Raw genomic sequence first — 24,108 nt, 5'->3', positions numbered from 1 at the left:
CTTTTTCTGCAGTCTTTGAGATTTTTAGTGAGCCAGTAATCACCTACTACCTGCGTGACTGAAGTTCTATGAAAACCTATAATGGCACTGACTGGGTTATTGTGAGATTTGGGTGCCACGCCTGGCACATAACACACACCCAGAACAAGACGGCAGTAAACTCTGGCACACACTTTTGTCAGGATTTGCCATTAATCACGTGATGCCGTTAATCCTCTGAGGGAGGTACTAAAATAACATCCCATTTCACTGCTGAGAGACTGGAATAGAGGGAGGTTATTCGCTGGCCTGAGGAATATCACGCGGCTTCTCGAGGTCAGCGCGGGATTTGAACCATAGTCGCTACTGGCCACACGCGGCGGCTGGAAGAGAAGGAGGAAGGAGGAGAGGGAAGGTTACTGTCTGTCCCTCTCAGGTTCCCTCCAGTCATCTTCCTTCTCTACTCCGCAGCGCTGAAGCCCAGTGACCTGTGGTGTAGAGGGCGCCCCTGGTGGACGCGGTGCGTAAGCGGCTCAAGGAGCTAAGGGTTGGCGGGTGGGAGCTGATGGGGGTGGCGGGTCCTACCAGGATATGGAAGAGTGGGCATCAGTGGGGCTCACTCCTTCATTTCTTCATCACAGCCCAGAGCAACCAGTCTAGCAGGCAGGATGGGCGGCAGAGGAGGAGGGATGGAGCAAAACAGTCCTTCCCGAGAGGAGAGTGAAGAAACCACCCAGAACAACTGATCCTTAGGGTAGGTGATCTTGAGCAGGTGACCGTGACTTTCTTCTGTCCCAATTTCCTCATCAGATGTAGACGATGTATTATATCTTCAGAGCATAAATGGGGGATAATACGATTTATGCTTTTTCTAGAAGAAGCCCAAAGGAGATTCCTCAACCCAGCCTGGGGGGGAGGGGGTTGACAAGGTGTCTGGGCTTACTATTTACTAAGCCTTTAAAGCCTGAGGATGCCGAAGTGAACAAAAACCCCAGCCCTTGCTCTCAGGGCTCACCTGATGGTTCTGTGCAGCCCTGGTACAGAGTAGCCCCCTTATCACATTTGATGGTGACCACACCCCTGGGAAGTGGGTGCAGTTATGAGCCCCATCTACAGATAGGGAAAATCGAGAGGTAGAAATAGTTTGCTGCAGTCACACAGAGAGATGTGGCCGTGGCAGGGCAGAGACTTGAATTCAAGTAATTCCCATTCCTAAAACTTTCCAAACCGGAGGCTCCCTGCCCTTCAAAGCTCACACTTGAGCCTCCAGCTCCACTCCATCCCTTCTCCCCAAACACTCCCTACCCTTTTGAATGTAAAACTACCAAGCATTCCACTCCTCACCCCCTACCCAACTCCACCCCAACCCCCATCCCCACCCCACCACCAACTGGCTAAACCACGCATTTTCATCAACCTGAGGCAGGTCTTCCCCTGGGAGAATTTGGAAGCCACCTGCTGAGCCGGTGCACTTTCATCCCACTTAACATCTGAGTCTTCCCCGACAGGTGCTGCGGAGTGGGGAGGACGGACCCTGTCCCTGCCCTGGACCCTGTCCAGCTCTTGGCTTGGGGGGCAACAAGCATCAGACAAATGATTAAAGATGGGCAATTTGAGTGGAGGGTGGATGGGAGAAATGAGCCTGGAAGCCTGGGTGCCAGGAGCTCTGGGACGACACTAAGTTGGACCCAAAGGGAGGAGGGGACAAGGCAGATTGAAGCCAAATGCTTCAGGCAGAAGGAACCAGGCCCCCATGACTCAGACATTCGAAATGAGGCAACTTTAAAAAAAAATTTTGTTGAAGTTTAGTTGATTTACATGAATGAGGAAATTCTTAATGAAAAGACAGATACAGTGCTTTCTGTATCTGTGTCAAAGCCATTCCATGAAATACTTCCTAGGAGTTAAAACAAATGAGCCAGAGCTGCATGTACTGGATTTGAATGATCCCCAAAATTGAAGAAGGCCAGTTGCAGAAAGATATATGTATGCTGTGTACTGCCTTGTGTATCAAAGTTTTTAAATCTGCAAAAGAATACCTTCCCAGATATTGTGTGGGTTGCACAAATATGTAGTAAAAGAATGAAAAGCAGGGTGGGGGGTAGAATATAGCTCAATTGGTAGGCTGCATGCTTAGCATGCATGAGGTCCTGGGTTCAATCCCCAGGACCTCCATTAAGTAAATAAATACATAAACCTAATTATCTCCCCCCTCAATAAAATAAAATAAAAAGCTATGTCAGAATATTAACTGTAAGAGAGTGGTTTCCCTGGAGGAGGGAAGGAGGGAGAAATATGACATCTGGGAGGGGACACAGGAGACCCCAACTCAGTCAGTTATATTTTATTTCTCTAAATAAACAAAGGCTAAAAATGTTGAGATATGATAAAGATAGGTGTGCACACACAATTCATCATGACAAGTCTTCAAAATCTGTTCTGTCTCCATATTTGAAATAATTATTTTTAAAACAGAAAAAGGGGATGGGACCAGATGATGCTCAGATACAGTCATAGATGGGGGCAGGGAGCAAGAGCCATTACCAGAAAGACCTACATTTTTATTTTTTAATTTTTCTCAGCCCATGGCTGCCCTCCTGATGTAAATTTGTGGGCGCCTTTTTTTTTTTTTAACTCCCTGTCCTACTAGAGGGTATGATACATAGAAAGCTGCAAGAAAAGAGAGGATGGGGTGAGGGTGTTACCTAATCAAATTTGGGTCTGCCCATTCATCATATAGCAAAGCCAATCTATGACTCCGGGGTGTGATGAAGGAAATTACAGCATTTATTTGCAGGTGCCAAGCAAGGAGAATAGGCAGCTGATGCTCAAAAGATCCAAACTCCCCGATGGCTTTCAGAAAAGGGTTTTTAAAGGCAGCATTTAGGTTGACAGTTACAGCTTGTGGACTTTCTTTTGATTGGTTGGTGGTGAGATAACGGAGTGATGTTTCAGGAATCTAAATCATCCTGGTTCCAGCCATCTGGGATCTACTTGCTTATGGTCAGCACATAGTCACCATTCTTCACCGGGGTGAGGAGGGAGGGGTCAGTTTCTGCAGAGTAACTAAAAGATAAGCATCAGGTTGTTCTATACATCACCTGAGGAGGAACTAGCACTCTGCTTTATCTCTGAACAAAACTTTTGTTTAAGCCATCACTACTTTTCTTGTTCAACTGCTCCTCCTTTGTGTCTGCATTCCCTCACTTCCCCAGTTAGCAACTGCTTGAGTCTGCTCTGTGGAACTCAGGGAAGGCCTAGGAAACTAAAGCCTTTTTCTACAAACAAGAAACGGGGACACAGAAGGACTTTTGTACCTAGGAAAGTCCCATAGAGTCCTGCTCAGTTTCAGTCTCCCCTTTTCTTTGATACTTCTCAATTCTGAGGGGAACAAGGGTGGGACAAGAAAGGGAATAGAGTTTAGGATAGAGGTGATAATCATACACTCAGCAGGGGAACTCAGTTTTAGGGGGACTCAGTTTCAAGAGCACAGGATGAAGTGGTGGATGTGGGGGTGGGAAGCAGGTCACAGACCAAAGAGCGTTGCTGCCTGTGGTCTATGACATAGTCCAGTCGCTGGTGTTACTCACAGCCGAGGGTGCTCTTAGAATCCGGGGAAGCCTCAGACCCGAGGATAGCAGGAAGGAAGCAAGACTCATTTTAAACTTCCTCTTTGCCCAGTTCTGGGTGCTGGGTGAGGTGGCTCTGAAGGGGAGAAAGCAAAGACACTGAGATATGCAGGGCTGGGAGAAGAACACTGGGGAAAGGCATAGGCCAGAGAGCTGAGGAGCTCACTCCCAGACAGCAAGTCAGGTTCTTAAATCAGTAAGACTTAGAGAAACTCAAGGAAAATAAACCCCCAGCAATTTCCAGAACCCACCTACCCCTCAGCCTGCTGGAACCCTGGGGTTGGCAGCCCCCAGAGTGGTTTAAGAAAACCCATCATAGGAGGCTAAATTTAAAGAGGATCACTTGGGGCCTCACCTAGCCCAGATCAGAGGATGGTCTGATGGGAAGTAGGTGGTGGGGAAGGACAGGGTCAGCTGTCAGCCTCTGAACTGGATGTATGGGCATCTCCAGGTCCAGGGGCGGAGAGGCCAGGATCCACCACAAATGGCTCAGTTATTGCAAAATCGATGTTGGGAAACCTCTGAATCTTTCTCTTTAGACTGAGAATTTGGAGATCTTGATTGTTCTTTCAATGAATTTGAGAGCCTAGCCGATAATATTCAAATCATTCATTCAACAAAATATTTATTGAGTACCTGCTGTGTGCCAGACCTGCCAGACCCTGGGGACACATCAGTGAACCAGACAGAAGCCTCTGCCATCATGGAGAGCATCTGCTGGTAGGGGAAGGCAGAATGAAAATGTAAATCAATGTATAAATGCTTTCAGGTGCTGATAAGAGGTTGTAGAGGAAAGTTTATATGTATTTAACAAACACATTCAAAGCTGACTACATGCCAGGCACTATTGTAAGTGCTTAGAAAATGTTAACTCATTTAGTATTTATTAAATACCTTATTTAATAATAAAAAGTAGGGTCTGAGATGGGGGAGGGAGCTAATTCAGTTTGTGTGCTCTGGGAAAGTCTCTTCCAGAGGGGACTGGCCTTTGAGCTGGGATTTGAAAAATGAACCAATCTCAATCTCTAGGCCAAACACAGCAGGCAGAGAGCTAGTGCAAAGGCCCTGAGGCTAGCTTGGTGTTCAAGAAACTGAAAGGCCAGTGTAAGTGGAATATCATGAGCAGAGAACAGCGGGGGGGCCAAGATGATGTCAAACTCAGCAGCCAGTAGACAGATCCTTAACCACTGTAGGTCACCAGGAGGGGCTTGAATTTTATTTCCAAAGTAATGAGAAGTCTTGTCTTGGAATCCTTAGAATTTGAGCAACTTTTAAACTTTCTTATCCATAGGATTTTGCAATCAAGACCATCTTAAAATACTAGGCTCTTGTAATCTTGTCATTTCTATCCTAGACCAGAGCCCCTTGTCTCAAAACATGGCTGGAATGTTGCCTATAGTCTCCTTTGGCCTTGATTTAGCCTCCTGACATCCCAGGGCTGTCCCCTGAAACTGGGGAGAGATGTGGGGAGGCTGGCCTACACTTTGTTGCCCTGATGTGGGTACCAGTTCTTAGGTTCTCCTTTGTCTTGTTCTGGAGAGTTTGGGGAGGTCCCAAATCCAAACTCCAACCTGTCAGTTCACTCAGCTCTTCTCCCGGGATAGCTAACAAGCACCTTAGATTCATGGCTCCAAAAGAGAATTCCTGATTCCCCTCCCTCCTGCAAAACCTGCTTCACCAGTTTTCCACCCCAGTTGGCCCCCATCTCCTTCCTCGTCTCTAGGAAAGGGAATGCCATATTTCCACTTGCTGCAAACAAAATATCTAGGACAAGGGAAAGCATTCATTTCACTAGAAAACACATCTTTCTGGGCTATCATATTCTGGTGTTGCTCCCTGTCTTCGCAATCATCTCTGTGCCTCTGTGGCAATAGTCTTTTGGAATAAAGTTTCTCCTCCTCCAATATCAGAATTGTTTGTATTTGACAGAAATAATAACCTGGATGACTTCCTTTGCCTTCAAACCGAATTTGTCAGCAAATTCTGCTGGCTCTACCTCCCAGTATATCCCAAATGCATCTATTTCTTTCTCTCCCCACTGCTACTCACCCTGCTCCCAGCCATTGCCATCCCTTGCCCGGACTTTACTGGCACTACGTTCCCTGCCTTTTCTTCCCCTATCCCCATCCCCCACAGTTCCTTCTTCAGAAGGCAACCAGAGAAATAAATGCAAAGAGAAAACTAATCTGTGTGTATGTGTTAAGGGTGGGGATCAGTACTTTGGCACGAGTTGGGTAAGTGACTAGGAAAGGTCACATGAGAGGTTTCTGGGATGATGGTAACTCTCCAAATCCTGAGGAGTTTGAGTCACACGGTTGTATGTGTTTGTCGAAATTTATTTGACAGTTAAGATTTTTGCAATTCATCATGTGCAAATTAACCTGGGAGGTGGCCAGGATTGACTCGTAAACCAATATTAACTCTAGCAAGTGATAGGCATGCTGATGTGTTTAGGAGTGAAGGGTACTGGTGTCTGCGACTTTCTTTGGAACACATTAAAAAAAAAAAAAGATGGATTGATGAGACAAGTTGAAAAGATACCTAACCAAGTGAGGACAGTAAAACGTTATTGGTGAAAGCTAGGTGGTGAATATTGAAAGTTTTCATAATAAAATGTTAAATGAAAATGCAAAGCAAACCAAGTAACTTCCTGCTGGAAATCCTTCAACTGCTTCTCTTTGCATGAGAAATAAAATGCAAAATCTTTTCAAGGGCCTGGCATGATGTCCTTGCTGACCTCGCTGACCTCATCCCTACATTCAGCCTTTGGTGTAATCAATATTTATTTTATTAAAATTTTTTTCCCTTTCATTTTTTAAAATTTCGTTTTTTATTATTTTGGGGGGAGATAATGAGGTTTTGGGGTTTTTTTAGTAGCAGTACTGGGGATTGAACCCGGGACCTTGTGCGTGCTAGGCATGCACTCTACCACTGAGCTATATGCCCCCACCCACCTCAATATTTATTGAGCGTCTTCTGTGTGCCAGACACTGCTCTAGATGCTCAGGATACAGCATGGATCTGACACTGTCACTGTCATCTGCCCAGACTTTTGGAACTTCCTGAAATTGTCTTACTTTACAACTTCATCTGCATGGGGATAAGAACTCCGGGAGGACAGGGTCCTCTCTGTTACTTATAGCGGCATTCCCAGGTCTAGAGCAAAGTCTTCTTTACAGTTAAACTTCAGTAACAATTAGTTGAAAGAATATTAGCCAGTACTTATTTAACACTTGTTATACAAGCACCTGGCCCTTTTTAAAGTTGTGTACACACACACCTACTTATTTAATCCTGAAACACATCCCCATTTTACAGAAGAGTTAACAGAGGCAGAGAAGCTAGGCTGTGAACTCAAGTAATCTGGCTTCAGACCTCCGGTTCCTAACCACCATACTATACTGCTAAGTGAATTGTGATTGAATCAATCGTTCAGCGTGGCCTGAATTCAAATCCCAGCTTTGCCGCTTTATTAGCTGTGTGGCCTAAGGCTAGTCAGTTTACCTCTCTGAATTTCGGATCCTTTATTGTTAAAAGTCACGTTCCTCCTCCCAGTCCGTGGTGAAGATAAAAGATGCTGGAGGAGGTTGGTTCAAAGACACCATACACGCAGGCACATGAGAATGCAAACTCCGATTACAGGGTGGAGGGAGGTAGGAGCTGGGGAGGGCGGCATGGGGTGTGGCCTCCAGAAGGAGGCCAAAGTCTCTGGCTTCCAGGTTCCTCTGATCGGCCCGCGCACCACCCGGGGTCCAAGACCTGTCTCCGCCCCCTCGAACCTGGGTGACCGGGGAGACAACCGTTCAAGGGTGTGTCCCCGACACCCGGCGGCATCTGCAATCTGGGAGAAAGATATCCGGCGGCGGGGAGAGAACCCAGCTCCGCAGGCAAGGGGAGAGGCTCGCTGCCCCGCCTCCCTCCACCAGATTTCGTCGGGGAGGGAGCCTCCCGGCTCCCGCCCCCGACAGGCCCAGCCGCGTGGAGCGTCTGGGAGCGAAGAGAAGCAGCCAGCCCGCGGAGATGGAGGCGGCGGGCACCTGGGTGCTGCTGCTGCTGCTCCTGATGCTCCTGGTGCTGACGCTGGCGCTGCCCGGGACCCGGCGCCGAGGCCACCTGCCCCCGGGGCCCACGCCGCTGCCGCTGCTGGGGAACCTCCTGCAGCTCCGGCCTGGAGCGCTGTACTTGGGGCTTTTGCGGGTGAGGGGCCGCCCGCACGCCCTGGCTAGATGCGGGGGTCGAGGGACCAGAGAGGGAAGGGACACACCCCTGGGAGAGAAACCGTAGTGCGAGCGCAAAGCGGCCGTCGTGTATGTCCTAGAAGAGGCAGGCAGGTGAAGGGTCCCGGATGGGGCTATGGATGCCCCGGGGTGGGGAGGGAGCAAGGGTCCAGGGCTGAAAAGGGTCAGGGGATCCTGGGAAGAGAGGATCCTGGAGTGCGGGGCCAGGGCCAGGAGGGGCAGAATCGTGCCCACAGAATCCTGGAGAGGGATCCGGAGTGGAGAGCAGGACCCAGAGTGACAGGAGCCTGAAGTTAGAGAGGCCCCCAGAATCCTGGGAAGGTGGAGTGGAGGCAGCAGGGAGGGGACAAAAACTGAGAGAAATAGGTGTCCTCAAGTAGAAGAGAAACTGATAGTGTGATGATGGTGGCTGGTCCCGAGCAGAGGTCCTGGGGAGATACAAGTGAGCTATCCAGAGGAGTGGGCAGAGAAGAAAAGGGAGTGGGACCCCCAGAGGAGGGGGAGGCAGAGGCTGGAGGGTTCTAGGAATCTATCTGCAGAGACAGATGGGAATGGGAAAGAGGGGGGTAGGAGGAAGTTGGAAGTTCTGCAACAGAAGAAAGGAAGGAGAGCAAGAAGGCTGAGACAGTCCCAACCCTCTGGGGGATTGGGAAGAGGCCAGAGGATCCCCATTCAAAAAGAGTCTGGGGTCTTCCAGGACATGGCAAGGAGGGTGGTGATCTTGGGGAGAGATGGTGCCAGTGCTCCATGGTTAACTGCTCCAGAATTTGAGGGTTTAGCGGTGATTGAAAAGGGTGGCTAGTTTTGAGGGGAGGGAGCTGAGGGATTGGGGGAGACCAAAGATGTAGCTGCCCATTTTTACTGCTGAATGTCTGAGCTGTGGGCATAGGGGTAGGTTCTGGGTTGCCCCAGAGTCAGAAATTGGGGCTCTACAGGGGGTAAGGGGATGGGACCCAGAGAGCGTGTTGGGTGAGAGTTTGGGGAAGGAGGACTCTCTGGGGAGGGGACCTGGGAGCCTGGCACAGAAAAAAAGAGAACTAAGCCCCCAGCGGGGCTGTTTCACTATTTCGGTTTAGGGCAGAGCAGGAACGTTTCCTCTTAGGTGGCTCATCCAGCGACAAGGGGCACGATGGAGACACACAGACTTTAAGAGGCAGTAGCCTCCCCCCACAGCACCTGTCCCCCTCTCTCTCCCTGCCCCCAGCTGAGTAAGAAGTACGGACCAGTTTTCACTGTGTACCTGGGACCCTGGCGGCGTGTGGTGGTCCTGGTTGGGAGCGAGGCTGTGCAGGAGGCCTTGGGAGGTCAGGCCCAGGAGTTCAGCGGGCGAGGGATAGTGGCGACGCTGGATGGGACCTTTGATGGCCATGGTGAGTCATAAGCAGCCTGGAGGCATCTGGGGCTTGCACTCAGAGCCTGCCAGCTCTTACTGTTCTGCAACCTTCCATGCACGATTCAGTGTCTCCGGACCTCTGTTTCCTCATCTATAGTTAGTGTTTGTTTTGTTTTGTTTTTATGGAGGGTAGGTAATTAGGTTTATTTATTTATTTTTAGAGGAGGTACAGGGGATTGAACCCAGGACCTCCTGCATGCTAAGAATGAGCTCTACCACTTTAGCTATACCCTCCCCCTCCTCATCTGTAAAATGGGGTGATAACAGTGCCTGTTACATAGGACTGTAGTAAGGACTGCACGAGGTAAGAATACATGGTTGTAATAGTCTTATTACTGCTCCAGGCAAAGTCCCCCCCAGGGCCAGGAGGAAGAGGGAAGACATCTGAAGCACTGAGAATGAGTAGGCAAACACTCAAAATGTGTAAACTATTCTCTGTGTTAAGACTGAAAGCAGGAGGCTGGAGTGCGGGGACACAGCAGTGACTAAACCACCTCAGTCCTGCTCCCCCAGAGCACACAGGCCAGTGGGGAGACAGACCCGTCACCAGTGGGGAGACAGACAGTGACAAGCCCAGAAAGGTCAGGGCTGGCCTGGGGGAAGCCCTGAGGCTGTGGGAATTGGAGGAGGCACCCGGCCCAGCCTCTTCGGTGGAGGACATCCAGGAAGTCTTCCTGAGGGTGTGTCTGAGCTGAGACTCACAGCGTGACTGGGAAGGGTGTTCCAGGCAGAGGGACAAGCATGGAGGTGAGAGAAGACGCATTCATTCATCAACTGACAACTTTTCATTATGCCTGCCTTGGGACTGGGGACACAGTAGTGACCAAGACAGCTGTGGTGACCTGTCTTACTGTGAGAGAGTGGGGCTTTGCCATAAGACATGAGGGGAAAGAATAGAATTCTAAAATGAGAGGGACAGCCTTGAGAGCAGGACAATGGGGCCCTTTCCTGGCCCAGGGAGCAGAGGGAGTTGGGGTGTGAGAGGAATGGGAGGAATCAGGGAAGGCTTCCCAGAGGAGGTGACATTTGAGCTGAGACCTGAAGGTTGAGTAGAGTTAGTTCAGTGAGGACGAAGAGATGAATTATCCTGGCAGAGGGAACAGCAAGGGCAAAGGCCTAGAGGGGACATCCTGGCATCCTTGAGGAAGTGAGAGAAGGCCAGTGCGACTGTAGAGAGATGAGTAACAAAGCTGGAGCGGTCTGCAGAGCCTGATTACATGGGACCTGAGTCAAGCCAGCATGTTTGGACTTTGGGTTTTCCTGGGAAGGGATATGGTCGGAGTTAAAAAGATCTTCTGGTTGCAGAGTGGAAGCCCAGGCAGGGGACTGGGCTGGACCAGGACTGGGGCCATGGAGTGGGGAGGGGAGATGGTCAGGAGAGGAATGCAGGGCTCTGGCCAGGGGGGTGGTCAGTGGCTGAGACTAGGAGGAGAGATGCTGGGTCCAGTTTGGGACACAATGGAGGGGTGGGTAGACAGTGGATACCCAAGAGGAGGCGTCTAGGAGGCCACTATGGGCTGGCATTCTGCAAATAGGAACAGCTCAGAGCAGGGAAGGGTCCATCCAGAGCAAGTCTCTTGGATAAAGGAGGGAAACGGTGCGATTCCACCCTCCTCCCTCCCTGTTCAACCTCCTAACGACGTGGGGCATGGGACCCAACAGTACTTCATAAATGCTGGGGTGAAGGGATGAATGGATAGATGGTTGGAGAGAAGAGAGGGAGGGAGGGAGGGAGTAAAGGAAAGAGGAAGAAGTAAGGATAAATGAATGGGTGGATGAATAGAGGAATAAAAATATGGATAGACAGTGCTCACTTCGGCAGCACATATACTAAAATTAGAATGATACAGAGAAGATTATCATGACCCTTGTGGAAGGATGACATGCAAATTCATGAAGCGTTCCATAAAAATATATATATATATATATATATATATATATATATGGATAGACGGAAGGAAGGAATAAATCTTCACTCACCCTGCTTAATCATAGAAGGCTCAAGGAGCCTGGATAATTTCAGTTACCAGCCTCTCAGGAGAAGGTCACCCTGTGACCCAAGGTTAGGCATTTATTGAGCATCTCTGGAGTCCTCATCCCTGGGCTAGGCTGGTATGGACTCAGGACAGGGCACCTCACTGGGAGGAAGGGCTGCTACTGTCCTGGGGGAGGGGCCGGTCCCTCCTTGAGCCTAGCCTTCTGTGCAGGGGTTTTGTTCTCCAATGGAGAGCGATGGAGGCAGCTGAGGAAATTCACCACGCTGGCTCTGCGGGAGCTGGGCATGGGGAAGCGAGAGGGCGAGGAGCTGATCCAGGCGGAGGCCCAGCATCTGGTGGAGACGTTCCAGGGGACAAAAGGTCAGCGGGGCCGGTGGCCTGAGTGTAGGGATGGCCTTCCCTCTGGGGCTGGGCTGGGGACTCTGGTCACCTCCCTCTCTCTCCTTCTCCACCTTCCATCTCTGTCCTGCTGTCTCCCTGAAGGTCTCTGTGTCCCTGGGACTGTCATATCACTCCTTCTGCCTCTTTTCTTTCTGTTTTTCTGTTTTTCTCTCCTGCAAGTCTGTCCGTCTCTCTCCCTGTCTCTCTTTCCCTGTGGCTCTCTCTTTTCCTGACTATCTGTTGTCCCACACCCCCTTCCTTATCTGTGTCTCTGGGTCTCTCCCTGTCTATCTGTCTCTGTCTCACTCTCTGTGCTTGTCTCTTTCCAGTCGTGTCTGGTTCCCACTTCATATCCAATCCGCCTCCAGGTCAGCTCCCCTCTGCCCAACTCCATCCAGCCCTCCTCCTTGCCCCTCCTCCCCAGGACAGCCATTTGACCCCTCCTTGCTGCTGGCCCAGGCCACCGCCAACATCATCTGCTCCCTCGTCTTCGGCCTCCGCTTCCCCTACGACAGTGAGGAATTCCAGGCCATGGTCCGGGCAGCTGGTGGCACCACCGTGGGGGTCAGCTCCCCGTGGGGTCAGGTAAGTGGATGGGACCCCTCTCCGGCCACTTTCCCCAAAGGCTTGTGTCCACCTCTTCCAGGTAACCCCAGAGCGCTCGGTCCGCCTGCCCCTCCACCCTGGTGCCAAGTCAGGTCCCCATGAAAACAGCTGTCTTTCTCCCCACAGACATATGAGATGTTCTCCTGGCTCCTGCCGCGCCTGCCAGGCCCCCACACACAGCTCCTTGGCCACTTGGGCACCCTGGCTGCCTTTGCCGTCCAGCAGGTGCAGCGGCACCAGGGAAGCCTGGACGCCTCGAGCCCCGCACGTGATGTTGTGGATGCCTTCCTGCTGAAGATGGCAAAGGTGGGGGCATTTGTGGGTTGGGGGGCCTCCTGAATGGCACTGGCAGCCTGGCTGGTCCCCAGCCAGGTGTAGCCGGGACATACTGTCAGCCTCCATCCTTCTCTGCACGTGTCCCTGTGGATCTGTGTCTCTGCCTGGGTGTGCATAGCTCTTCTTTCTGGTACATTGTTCTCCGCCTCCCCCCACCCCACACTCACCTCAGGTGTGTTTGAGTCTCTTGCATCTCTTCCCCTCCTCTTCCCTCCAATCTCAGGCCCAGCTTAGGCCCCCTGCCCAGGGACCTGCCACCAACAATCCCCACCAGCCCTTCTCCCCATCCCTACCTCTCGCCACCCACACAGGACATTTCCTGTGAATTACAATCATTTGCTTATGAAACCCTGCAATCTCAAATTATACTAATAAAGTCCACTTAATTAATTAGGTGAGAACAATCATCTTGTGAGAAAATTAGAATTAAGATGACCCCTGTGGAAATACCTAGTTTTGAATTGTACAGACTTTGCAATGATGGGAGATATTCAGGGCCACATCCTTGAAAAATGCAACCACCCTCTTGGTGGAGAGAGAGATTTTCTTAACTCTGTGGCCCTATTTATTTTCCCTTTCACTTTTTTAATTTGTATTTCTTTTTTGTGGGGGAGGTAATTAGGTTTCTTTATTTCTTTAAAAAAAATTTTAGTGTGGGAGGTATTTGGTTTATTTATTTATTTTTAGAGGAGATACTGGGAATTGAACCCAGGCCCTTGTGCATGTTGAACATGCGCTCTACCACTGAGCTCTACCCTCCCCTCCTATTTATTTATTTTTTTATGGAGGTACTGGGGATTGAACCCAGGACCTCATGTATGCTAGGCATGCACTCTACCACTGAGCTACACCCGCCTCTTTCATTTTTCAATTTAAGAAAGAATGTAATTGTAGTAAAATACACATAACACTTCCCATCTTGGCCACTTTTAAGTGTACAGCTCAGTAGTGTTCATGACATTTGCATCACCACCTTTGATCTCCAGAATGCTTTTCAACTTGCAAAATTGAAATTCTATACCTGTTAAAGAAACTCCCACCCTTCCTTCTGCCAGCCCCCAGCAACCACCCTTCTTTTTGTGTCTCTATGAATTTGATGACTCTAGGAACCTCCTGTAAGTGGAATCACACAGTATTTGTCCTACTGTGGTTTATCTCACTTAATGTCCTCAAGGTTCATTCATGTTGTAGCGTGTGACAGGACTTCCTTCCTTTTTAAGGCTGCCTCATATTCCATCGTATGGCTATGTCACATTTTCTTTATCCATTCATCCATCAGTGGACACTTGGGTTGCTTCTACTCTTTGGCTATTGTGAATAATGCTACTTTGAACATGGATGTACAAATGTCCTTCAAGACCCTACTTTTTTTTGGGGGGGGGTCATTAGGTTTTTATTTAACTTATTTATTTTAGTGGAGGTACTGGGGATTGAACACATGACCTCGTGGATGCTAAGCACGGGCTCTACCACTGAGCTCTACCCTCCCCCACCACTTTTAGTTCTTTTGGATAAATCCCCAGAAGTGGAATTGCTAGGTCATATGGCAATTCTATGTTAAGCTTTTGAGGAGCCGCTGTAGCATTTGCTGTAACAGCTGCACCGTTTATATGTCCCCCTGGTGACAGGAGTTCCAGTTTCTCCACATCCTCACCAACACTTGTCATTTTCTATCGGTGTTTGTTTTTAGTAGCAGCCACTCTCTTGCCTTTTTAAAACATTTCAACCAGAGAGAACTTATATCAAGAGCCCACTTTCCAACTTTCCCAAACATTTGTTTAAACTCCTGACAAAGCTTTAACTTGCTATGCTGCACCCCCAACCTGGCTGTGCTGGGCCTCGACTCCCTGCAGCCCATGTTCTCTAAGCCCCTCTGCCTGGTTTCTCCCAGGAGAAGCAAGACCCAAACACAGAATTCACTGACAAGAACTTGCTGATGACGGTCATTAATCTGCTGTTTGCTGGGACAGTGACAGTCAGCATCACGATCCGCTACACCTTCCTGCTCCTGCTGAAATACCCTGAGGTCCAAGGTAGGAGCCTTTGCCACTGGCCAGGACCTGGGAATAGGAGGCAGGGCTCGAGAGGAAGAACCATCAGGAGAGTTCTCCTGAGCCAGAGCCTGGAGGCGACAATGGGTCTGGCATCCAGGGTGTCTAGGGAGCCAGATGTTTGGGGACTGCTGGTTGCAGTGTGAGTAATGAAATGAGAAATGGGGCAGGAGACATCTCCAGCCTTGCTGCCTTGGTGGTAACTTGTGTGCCTAATCCTGAGCAATGGGGAGCCATGGAATGTTGTTGAGCAGGGGAAGGACAGTGTCAAATTAGCATTTTAGAAAAACCCTTTGGTCTGCCATGAAGAGGTAGGCTGTAAGGTGTGAAAGGATGCCAGGAGCTCAGGGTAAGGACTGGAGTGGGAGAAAACAGTGCTGGGCCAAGCTGTGGGGAGAGGCGAAGGAGCCAAGTAGGCAGGTGGTGGAGAAAAATAAGGGAGGGGGTCATCCAGGTACAGGCTAAGGGCTCTGACCAGAGGACTGGAGGACTGGGAAGCCACCCTGAGGTGAGGCCAGAAGGGATGAGGAGCTGTTTCAGGGGAGATGCTGAGGCCGCTTTGGAACAATCTGAATGTGAGGGGCCTGGGGCCACCAGGGGGAGGTCACAAGACACCTGGGTCAGGGCTGGAGATAAAAAACAAAGTGGAGTTATCAGGGGCCAGGCAAGACCTGAAGCTGTGATGGTGACGGAGGATGTGGGGTGAGGCAGGGCTGGGAATGTGCCCCAGGGGACTCCAGCGGTTCAGGGTCAGGCAGATGCCTTAAGTGCTGTCAAGATGGTGGGGTGGGCTGACCTGGAAGATGGGACCTGGGGCCTGGTGGCCTTGGTGGAATGGAGTCAGCTGTGATTTCAGCTCACTGGGCTCCAGGGTCCTCATTTGGGAGATGGGGCTACACAGTGGTACCCACCTCGCAGGACTGCTGTGGGGAATGAGAGGACAGATGGGATGCCCAGCACACTGGCTGCTCCAGAAGACCATCCGAGCAGAGGATCACAGGGCCCCGCCCCACCCCTGACCTCCCACCCCCCTCCTCTTGAGTGCAGAGCGGGTGCAGGAGGAGCTGACTAGGGAGCTGGGGGCCGGCAGGGCGCCCTGTCTGGCAGACCGAGCCCGACTCCCCTACACGGATGCGGTTCTGCATGAGGCACAGAGGCTGCTGGCGCTGGTACCCATGAGCATGCCCCGAGCCCTCACCAAGACCACCCGCTTCCGGGGGTACACCCTGCCCCAGGTGGGTATGCGGGCCAGCCCCGCCCAGCAGCTGTCTCTGCCTCGGGCCTGAGTCTTCTGCTATCTGTGTCTCTGACTTTTTCCAGATCTTGGTCTGCCACTCTTTCTCTTGCTGTTTCTACATCTTCCTCCTCTTTCTCTCTCTTCCCTGGCTGATATCTCCCTCTTTTCTTCTCATCTCCCTTTCTTTCTCTATGTCCCCGTCTGTCTCTGCATCTCTCTCTCTCTGTTGCTTTCTCTTGCCTTTTGACTCTGTCTCCCAGCCTTGGTTTCCCCATGTTTCAGATGGGTATCCTAATTCTTCCTCCTGCCAAAGTGGTTAGGACAATCAAATAAGGTGACACGCAGGGAACAATCTGAGGGCTAACAGAGGCCCTCACCCTCAGTCCCTGCTGTAAACACACAGAATCAGCCCCACCCTCTCTCACTCAGTTCCTGTCCCTTGATTCGAGAGCAATTCAGAGCCATCACCACCAGGGGACGATGTCTCCCTGGAAACCTGAGGCGCCTTCCCCGCCAGCTGCTCCCTCCTTGAGCTTGGTTGTAGAATCCAACCCATAGCAGTTAGAATCCAGCCCTGCTGTTTTCAGGCTGAGACCTTGGGCAAATCACTTCACCCTCTGAACCTCCATCTACTCCTATTCTAAACTGGGAGCAGTAATAGCATCAACTGGAGATTATAAGGAATCTGTGAAAAAATGCTTGTAAAACACCAGCTGAGCTCTTTGTACAGGGAGTGGGGCTCCTCTGTAGACCCCCGAAGCAACCATTGCTAAAGCAATGACTATTGCAAGTGCAACAACTACTGCTAATGAGAACAGTAATAACAGGCATTAGTGGTTGAGGACCTTCTCTGTGCCAGGTATTAGTCTAAATGCTATTGTATTACCTTATTCAATCTTCAGAGCCACCCTCTACCATTATCACACCCATTATACAGATGAGGAAACTGAGGCCCTAAAATATTAGAAGACTTGCCAACCCCAGCCAGCCTACAAGTGGCAGGGGCAGGATTTGAACCAGAGCCTGTGCTTTAACCACTGCTCTCTGCCTTTCTCTTATTTTAATGGCAATAACACGACCTTTTCCTGAAGCCTCACTCACCTTCCCAACTCAGAGCCCCATTAACCAGAGTCCCTAGCAAAGGACATCCCTCCTCATCTCCTCATACTCCCCACCTTGACCGTCCACCACAGTCCTGGGAATACTGTAACTCTGATCTCAGCTGAAGGGGCTGCCACTGTCCCTGAACCTGGGCAGGGGAAGCCTTCGTGGACAGCCGTCACCCACCCACACCTCGCCTCTGGAATGCCATAGTGGCAGAAAGCTGGACTCTGAGCCAAGTTGCTTAGGACAACCACAGCTGAATCCCAGCGTACCCCCAAAGTTTAAAACACTGTGTAAAAATAACAAACTGCCGTGTCCAAGTGTTGCCTTAGGGCAAGTTGCTGAAGTTCTCTGGGCCTCTTTTCCCATCCTTAAAAATGGGGATCAGAAAAAAAGAAAAGAAAGAAATCTTTAAATAAATAAATAAAATGGGGACCATATTAGTAACTGTTTCCTAGGCTTGTTAGAAAGATTTAGTGAGTTTGTGTGTGTGTGTTTGTGTGTGTATGTAAGTAGAACACATGTACCTATTACAAACGAGGTGAGTTAGATATAAGGCTTAATAAATTCCCTGACCCATGATTACTCAGATGCCACTGTGTTTTCTTTTTTTTCTTAATTCTTTTGGGGGGCTGGTAATTAGGTTTGTTGGTTAGTTTGTTTGTTTATTCTTAAAAGAGTTACTGGGGATTGAACCCAGGACCTCATGCATGCTAAGCATGCGCTCTACCACTGAGCTATACCCTCCTCCCAACCCCTGTATTTTGTGAACTGATTTGCCCAACACACCAGACTCCTGTGCTCTGACTCTGAGCGGAAGGCCTGGGTTGTGAGGGATATTTATAGTTTTATTATGATTTCCCCCCAGGGCACAGAGGTCTTCCCTCTCCTTGGCTCCATCCTGCATGACCCCGAGGTCTTCCAGCAGCCGGAGGAGTTCAACCCCGGCCGATTCCTGGACGCAGACGGGAAGTTCAAGAAGCAGGAGTCGTTTCTGCCCTTCTCCTTAGGTATCTGCGGGGCCGCCCCTGCCCTCCCGCCGGTCCTCCCCTAGGCCCGGCTCCAGCTCTCTCTTCCTCGCAGGTAAGCGCGTCTGCCTCGGGGAGAGCCTGGCTCGGGCCGAGATCTTCCTCCTGTTCACCGCCGTCCTGCAGGCCTTCTCGCTGGAGAGCCCCTGCCCGCCGGGTGCCCTGAGCCTCCAGCCAGCCGTCAGCGGCCTTTTCAACATCCCCCAAGCCTTCCAGCTGCAATTTCGGCCCCACTGACCTCCATCTGACCCGCCGTGTGGACTGGATGAAGGAGGGCACCTTGGGAGTGGGCAGGCAGCCTCGACAGTGGGCATGGACATGGCTGGGACTCCAGAGCCGCACGTCTGCACCACAGGCAGCCACATTCACGCACCTGGAGCTGTTTTCTAGAGTCCGTCACACGTATATTCAGCTTCCGCATCCACGGGGTCCTCAGCCCACACAGCTGTTGAGACTTGGAACCGCACACCCAGATGCCAACCACTCGGGCCGTGAGGCAATGTGGCCACACAGCTTTCTACAGACATACATTTAGTCCATCAGGAATCACAGCCACATGCCCGGATAACCCACCAACTCAAATACCACACGAACTCCCCGGACTCACAACCTGCACATTCAAGTTCAGCCGCCAGTGTTCTCGGCCCATGTGCCCTCTTCACTCCTCAGTCTTCCCAGTGTTGCCATCTCTGGGAGCCTGGTGCAGAGAACATGTCCCATGCTGGCTCATGTCACCTCACAGAGACCCTCTTTATCTGCAGCCCTCAGGTCATGGTACCAGTGTCCTTGTACAAGGCTGTCTCCAGCCACACGCCCCCAACCAGTGAACCACACAGCCAACCCAAGTGTGAACTGACCTGCCCACTGAGACAAGCTACTCCCACAGGGACACAGCCATGGTCTCCTGTGCACCTTCAGCCCTCAGGGACACCCCTTTCCAAGCACCCTGATCCCCAGATGCTCCCAAATACAAACACACCCCCAATGTGCAGTTGTGCATGCAAGCCTGCAGACTAAGCAAACTTGGACACACATGGACCCTCAGAACAGAGGAACACACACACACACAAACACACTCCAGCTTATATAACTTGAAAAACCTCCCCTGCTCCCCAGTCCCCCTCAACACACACTGACGCACTGCCCCTACTCTGTGTCAAAGTCCCAGTTAGACCTCGCGGAAGGGACCAGACTCCAACTCCCTGGGTCAGGGAAGAGGCCAGATCTGACGTCTTTGTGACTCCAAAGATCCCCGTTTTGCAATAAAAGTTCCTTTCTAGACCCTGGTCTGGCCCAGGGCAGGGCCTAGCGTGAGTGTGACAGTGTCCATCATTGTGAGTAAGGGGTGGGGATGAGGAGGGTCCACCCCTCCCTTGAGGCTAGGCGGGAGCTGAAAAACACGGCCCCCGCCCACCCTGGCTGCTGACATCAGTAGCAGATGTGGAGATGGGGGGGAGGGGAGCGGTCCTGGGCCTCACTTCCGGTGAGGCTGATGTGGATGGGGTGGGCAGGCCTGGGGCTGGGGTTGGAGGGGTGGAGGGCCTCAGTTAGGGAAAGCCTGAAGGTGACCCCTCCATGCCCTGGGCGCTCTCCCAAACTAAAAGTAGATGCTGAAACAGGAACCCTCACTCTACCCTCACTCTGGCCTCTTCTGCCACCCTTTCCCTCCTTTCTCTTCGTAAGGAAGCCAGAAGCATCTTTTTACTTGTCAGTCAGTTATCTACGAAGGAAGTGTTCAGACCCACGATAGTCGAATAGTGCGATGAATCTCTGGGCCCTTGACCCAGCCTCATTGGATAACCATCCAATTTCTGCTAATTTTATTTTGTCAATCACAATCTTCCGATTATTTTAAAGCAAATCTCAGAAAATAATTGAATACACATTTCTAATAGTAAAAGGACATTTTCCCCCTGACATTTTATGAGGACAATTTTCAAAGTTGAGGGGATTCTACGGGAAGGCCCATGGGCCACCTCTGGATTCTCTCACGGCAGTTTGCCAAGTGTATTAGCACATTTCTAGCCACCTGCCCATCCAGCTCATTTTTTTAGGCATTTCAAAATAAATTACAGACATCTGTCTCTGAATGTTTTAGCAATGCTTCGTTAGCTTTTTTTTTTTTTAATTTTCCACGATGTTATCACTTTATTTTTTGGCTTAAGTTCTATAGAGGTAGCACAGAACAGTGATATAATAGAAAACAGACGAGCTTGGGATCAGACCCTGACTTTGCCACTTTCTAGCTAATGACTCCTTCACTGAGGGTTGAGCATCTAAAAGACCAAATTTAAAAGAAGAGATGTGAACAATTCTGGAACTTAATAGGAACGAAATACACGTTAAGTTCTTGAATTTATTATTGTTACTGCTTTTCATATGTCTGTGATGTGAAAAGGAATAAATGAGGTTTCAGGTTTCCTCCTTTTGAATTAAGGCAATGACTTGCTTTCCTTTGTGCTCAAAATTCACACCCAGGGAAATCTGGGATCAGAAATACCAGCAAACAGGTGGGGAAAGCAGGGGAGGATTTAACTCAGTGGTAGAGCACGTGCTTAGCATGCAGGAGGTCCTGGGTTCAATCCCCAGCACCTCCAAATAAATAAATAAATACGTAATTACGCAACCCCCCAAGAAAATAAAGTAAAAAAAAAGAATTTTTTAGTAAAAGAATTTTTAAAAAAGAAATAGCAGCAACCTCATTTATTAAGGAAGGATGGAAATAGAACTGTATCAAAAGGAAAGTTGACATGAGTTAAGATGATTCGAGTAGCAAGCAAAAGAAAGCATAAACTCAAAATGGCTTAACCAGTAATTATTGGACACCAAAGTAAAAGTATTTACGGTTAGTAGGGTCTTCAGGGTTATTCTGGGGGAGGGTTTAAAATATACATAGCATAATATTTCTCATTCTCACCACTTGTAAGTGTACAACTCAGTGGCATTACATACATTCACAGCGTATAACTATCAAACTGTCTATACCCCAAACTTTCATTACCCCCCAGCAAATACTCAACTTATTTAAACAATAACTCCCCCTTTACAATTCACTTTTTAAAAGTCACAACCATAATATTTATTTCCACACCTATTACAATTCCCAGTTTTGCAGTGTTAGTGTTCACAGCCAGTTTCCCTGGCTGTCCCAGAAATGTATTTCATAGTCAAGTTTGTTCAAATTAGAACCCAAAGGTTCACCATGCAGTGCCTTCGTTTGAACACATAGGTCTTCTAAATCTGTAACCAGTCCCCAACCTTTTGTATGCCACTTATTTCTTAAAGAAACTGGGTTATTTGCCCTATGCAGTTTTTCACATCCTGTCTTTGGCTGATGGCCTCTTTGGGGTGCCACTCAAGATGTCTTTCCATTGTCTGGAATTCCCTGTAAAATGGGAGTTAGACCAGATTCGGGCTCATTCTGGCAAGAACTGCTCACATCATATCTCAATAATAAATGGTCCCATATAGCGTGTCCAGGTCCTGATCCCTCTTAGAAAGTTTCCCATCAACCTTTCACTTACTGGCCTTAGCAAAGGGATCCTTTAAAACCAAATCAAATCAGGTCTCTCCCCTGCTCAAAGCCCCGCAGTGGGGCACCCTTGTGCACTGCTGGTAGCAAAATAAATTGGTGCAGCCACTATAGAAAACAGTACGGAGTTTCCTCAAAAAATTAGAATTGTCAAATGACCCAGCAATCTCATTTCTTGGTATACATCCAAAGGAAACACATCAGTATCTCAAAGAGATCTCTGCACTCCCATGTCCATGGCAGCATTATTCACAATAGCCAAGATACAGAAACCATCTAAGAGTCTGTCAGCAGATGTTTGGATAAAGAAAATGACATAGCTATGTAACAGAATATTATTCAGTCATAAAAAAGAAGGAAATCCTGCCTTTGGTGACAAACGTGGATGGACCTTGAAGGCATTATGCTAAGTGAACTAAGTCAGACACAGAAAGATAAATACTGCATGATCTCACTTATATGTGGAATCTAAAAAAGCCAAATTCATAGAAACAGAGGGATGTAATGTACAGCATGGTGACTATAGTTAATAACACTATATTATAGAACATTGGAAATTTGCTAAGAGAGTAGATCTTAAAAGTTCTCTTAAAACGAGAGAAAAACATTTGTAACTGTGTAGTGATTGATGTTAATAGAGTTATTGTGATCATTTCACAATGTATAAAACGCTGAATTGCTATGTATACCTGAACCTAATATAATGTTCTACGTCAGTTATAGCTCAATAAAAATTAATAATTAATAAGTTAAATTAAAAAAACAAAAGAATAGTGGTTGCCCAGGGCTGGGGGTGGGAGAAATCAGGAGACGCTGGTTAAAGGGTACACATTTTTTAGTTATAAGATGAAGTTCTGGCTCTACTGTACAGCATGACAGCTATAAGTTAATCCTGTGATGTATACTTGAAATTTACTAAGAGTAGATCTTAAATGTTCTCACCATACGCACCAAAAATGGTAACCGAGGTGATGGATGTGTTAACTAAGTTAATTGTGGTAATCATTTCACAGTCTGTACATGTATATCAGGAGGAGGCCCTGAGGCCCGTGAGCCAGGGATAAGAGCCAGGTGGACACCAGGGGGCATGAGGTAAGCAGTTTGGGAGTTTATCTTGGAAGGTTTGAGGCCAAGGAGGGAAAGGGTTTGATTTGGGATTGAGACACATTCCTCCTGTTGTTTGGCAGATTAGAGGGAAGGAGAGTGGCGGCCCGGGAGGAGGCGAGAGGAGGCCAGAGGAGAGGACCAAGCTGGAGCAGGGTGAGGTAACCAGCAGGAGGGCAGGATGAGGCGGGAGAGCGCTTTGTGAATCGAATCCCCCATGGCACCTGGAAACCTATTGCAGGGTGGAGGGTATCCAAGAAGACCCTGAGGGTTGGGGCTGGGTGACAGGATCTAGGTACTGAGGCTGTCACTGCAGTGGGACACAAATGATACAGCTTCAGAGAAGCTAATGGTGAAAAGCCCTAAGTGGCAGGTTGAGAGCTGGGAGCTCACTTGGAGGGCAGCAGGGGAGCTGAGGTTAAGCAGAGAAGGGACAGGGTCAGATCTGAGTTTCAGAAATATCCCTCTGCTTAAGAATGGGAGATGGACTGGAGGGAGGAAAAGTGGAGGTGAGGAGGCCAGGGAGGAAGCCAGGGCAGGGTCCTGGTGGGAAAGGATGGGGCTGGACTCCATGAGGTGGGGAGAAGAGGCAGGTGCGAGAGACATGGGCAGGTGGAGAGGAGAGGAGTTTGTAAGGAGCTATAGGGATGCCAGTGCACAAACAGAACGGCCAAGAGCAGAGAGATGGTGCCCAGCCCCCTCTTGCAGGCACCCAGGCTTGAAGAGACCCCGTTCCATATGCGCAACACACAGGGGCAAGGAGATGGACAAGCAGGAGAACCAACACACAGGCATCGGATCTGCAAGGATCAGGGCACACAATCCACCAGAGGGAGACAGCAATGCCAGTGCACAGGGAGACATACAGATGAGATGCAAAAAAAATCAAGGGCACCTTGTCAGCTGTCGTCACCACGTGCAAAGAACTGCACGTGCACTGCCCTGGGACACCCGCCCTGTAGCCTGCCAAGTGGGCGCTGTTCTTACTCCCACCTTACAGATGGACACACCAAGGCTCAGGGAGGCCAGTTACTTGTAAGATCACACAGTTAGTAGCAGAAACAGGATTCCAACCCTGGTCAACTCAACCCCCGTGAGTGTCCCTCCACTGGTGTCCTGTTTCTGGGCCCATGTGGGTCTTCTTTATAGGAGGATCCACGTCTCCCTGAGTGTAGCCCGGGGATGCCCATGAGGCCGTGTCCTGGTTTCTGAGGTTTCTCCAGGAATGGAGTTCCAGACCCAGCTTGTCTGAGTGTGGGCCAGCAGCGTGCCCCTGCGTGTCTCCTCCTGTCCAGCCTCCATGTGTGGATGACATGAGAGAGAGAGAGAGAGAGAGAGAGAGAGAGAAAGAGAGAGAGAGAGAGAGAGTGTGTGTCCTTGTCGAGGAGCCCTGAGTGTGAGGGGGAGTGCCTGGCTGGGCTGGGCTGGGGGTGGAGGCATGGTGGGGGGGTCGCAGAGGGGAGTGGAGTTCTGGAGGAATGTTTACCAGACAC

At 49.7% G+C, this 24,108-nt stretch overlaps 1 protein-coding gene, 1 long non-coding RNA gene and 1 other non-coding gene across 3 annotated transcripts; all 3 read left to right on the top strand.

Annotated features, from left to right (window-relative positions):
* The first annotated feature begins 410 nt into the window (after positions 1-410).
* LOC116282244 (uncharacterized) lies at positions 411-1,703 on the top strand. The gene is made up of 3 exons (XR_004191711.2): positions 411-499; positions 621-733; positions 1,488-1,703. It is a non-coding gene; the product is annotated as an uncharacterized lncRNA (long non-coding RNA).
* A 5,643-nt stretch (positions 1,704-7,346) lies between these two features.
* CYP2S1 (cytochrome P450 family 2 subfamily S member 1) lies at positions 7,347-19,270 on the top strand. Its single transcript, XM_015248528.3, has 9 exons — positions 7,347-7,805; positions 9,051-9,216; positions 11,447-11,596; positions 12,042-12,202; positions 12,350-12,529; positions 14,451-14,592; positions 15,658-15,845; positions 17,820-17,961; positions 18,035-19,270. Exons 1-9 carry the CDS (start codon positions 7,629-7,631, stop codon positions 18,214-18,216), a joined length of 1,488 nt encoding a protein of 495 aa, XP_015104014.2. The 5' UTR covers positions 7,347-7,628; the 3' UTR covers positions 18,217-19,270.
* On the top strand, positions 11,046-11,152 carry LOC116282297 (U6 spliceosomal RNA). The gene has a single exon (XR_004191793.1). It is a non-coding gene; the product is annotated as a U6 spliceosomal RNA (small nuclear RNA).
* Positions 19,271-24,108: the final 4,838 nt, after the last annotated feature.

Source organism: Vicugna pacos, chromosome 9 (genome assembly GCF_048564905.1).
Source record: "Vicugna pacos chromosome 9, VicPac4, whole genome shotgun sequence".
Classification (NCBI taxonomy): Eukaryota; Metazoa; Chordata; class Mammalia; order Artiodactyla; family Camelidae; genus Vicugna; species Vicugna pacos.
The sequence above is the reverse complement of the archived record's forward strand: the minus strand, read 5'-3'. Positions and strand labels throughout refer to the sequence as shown.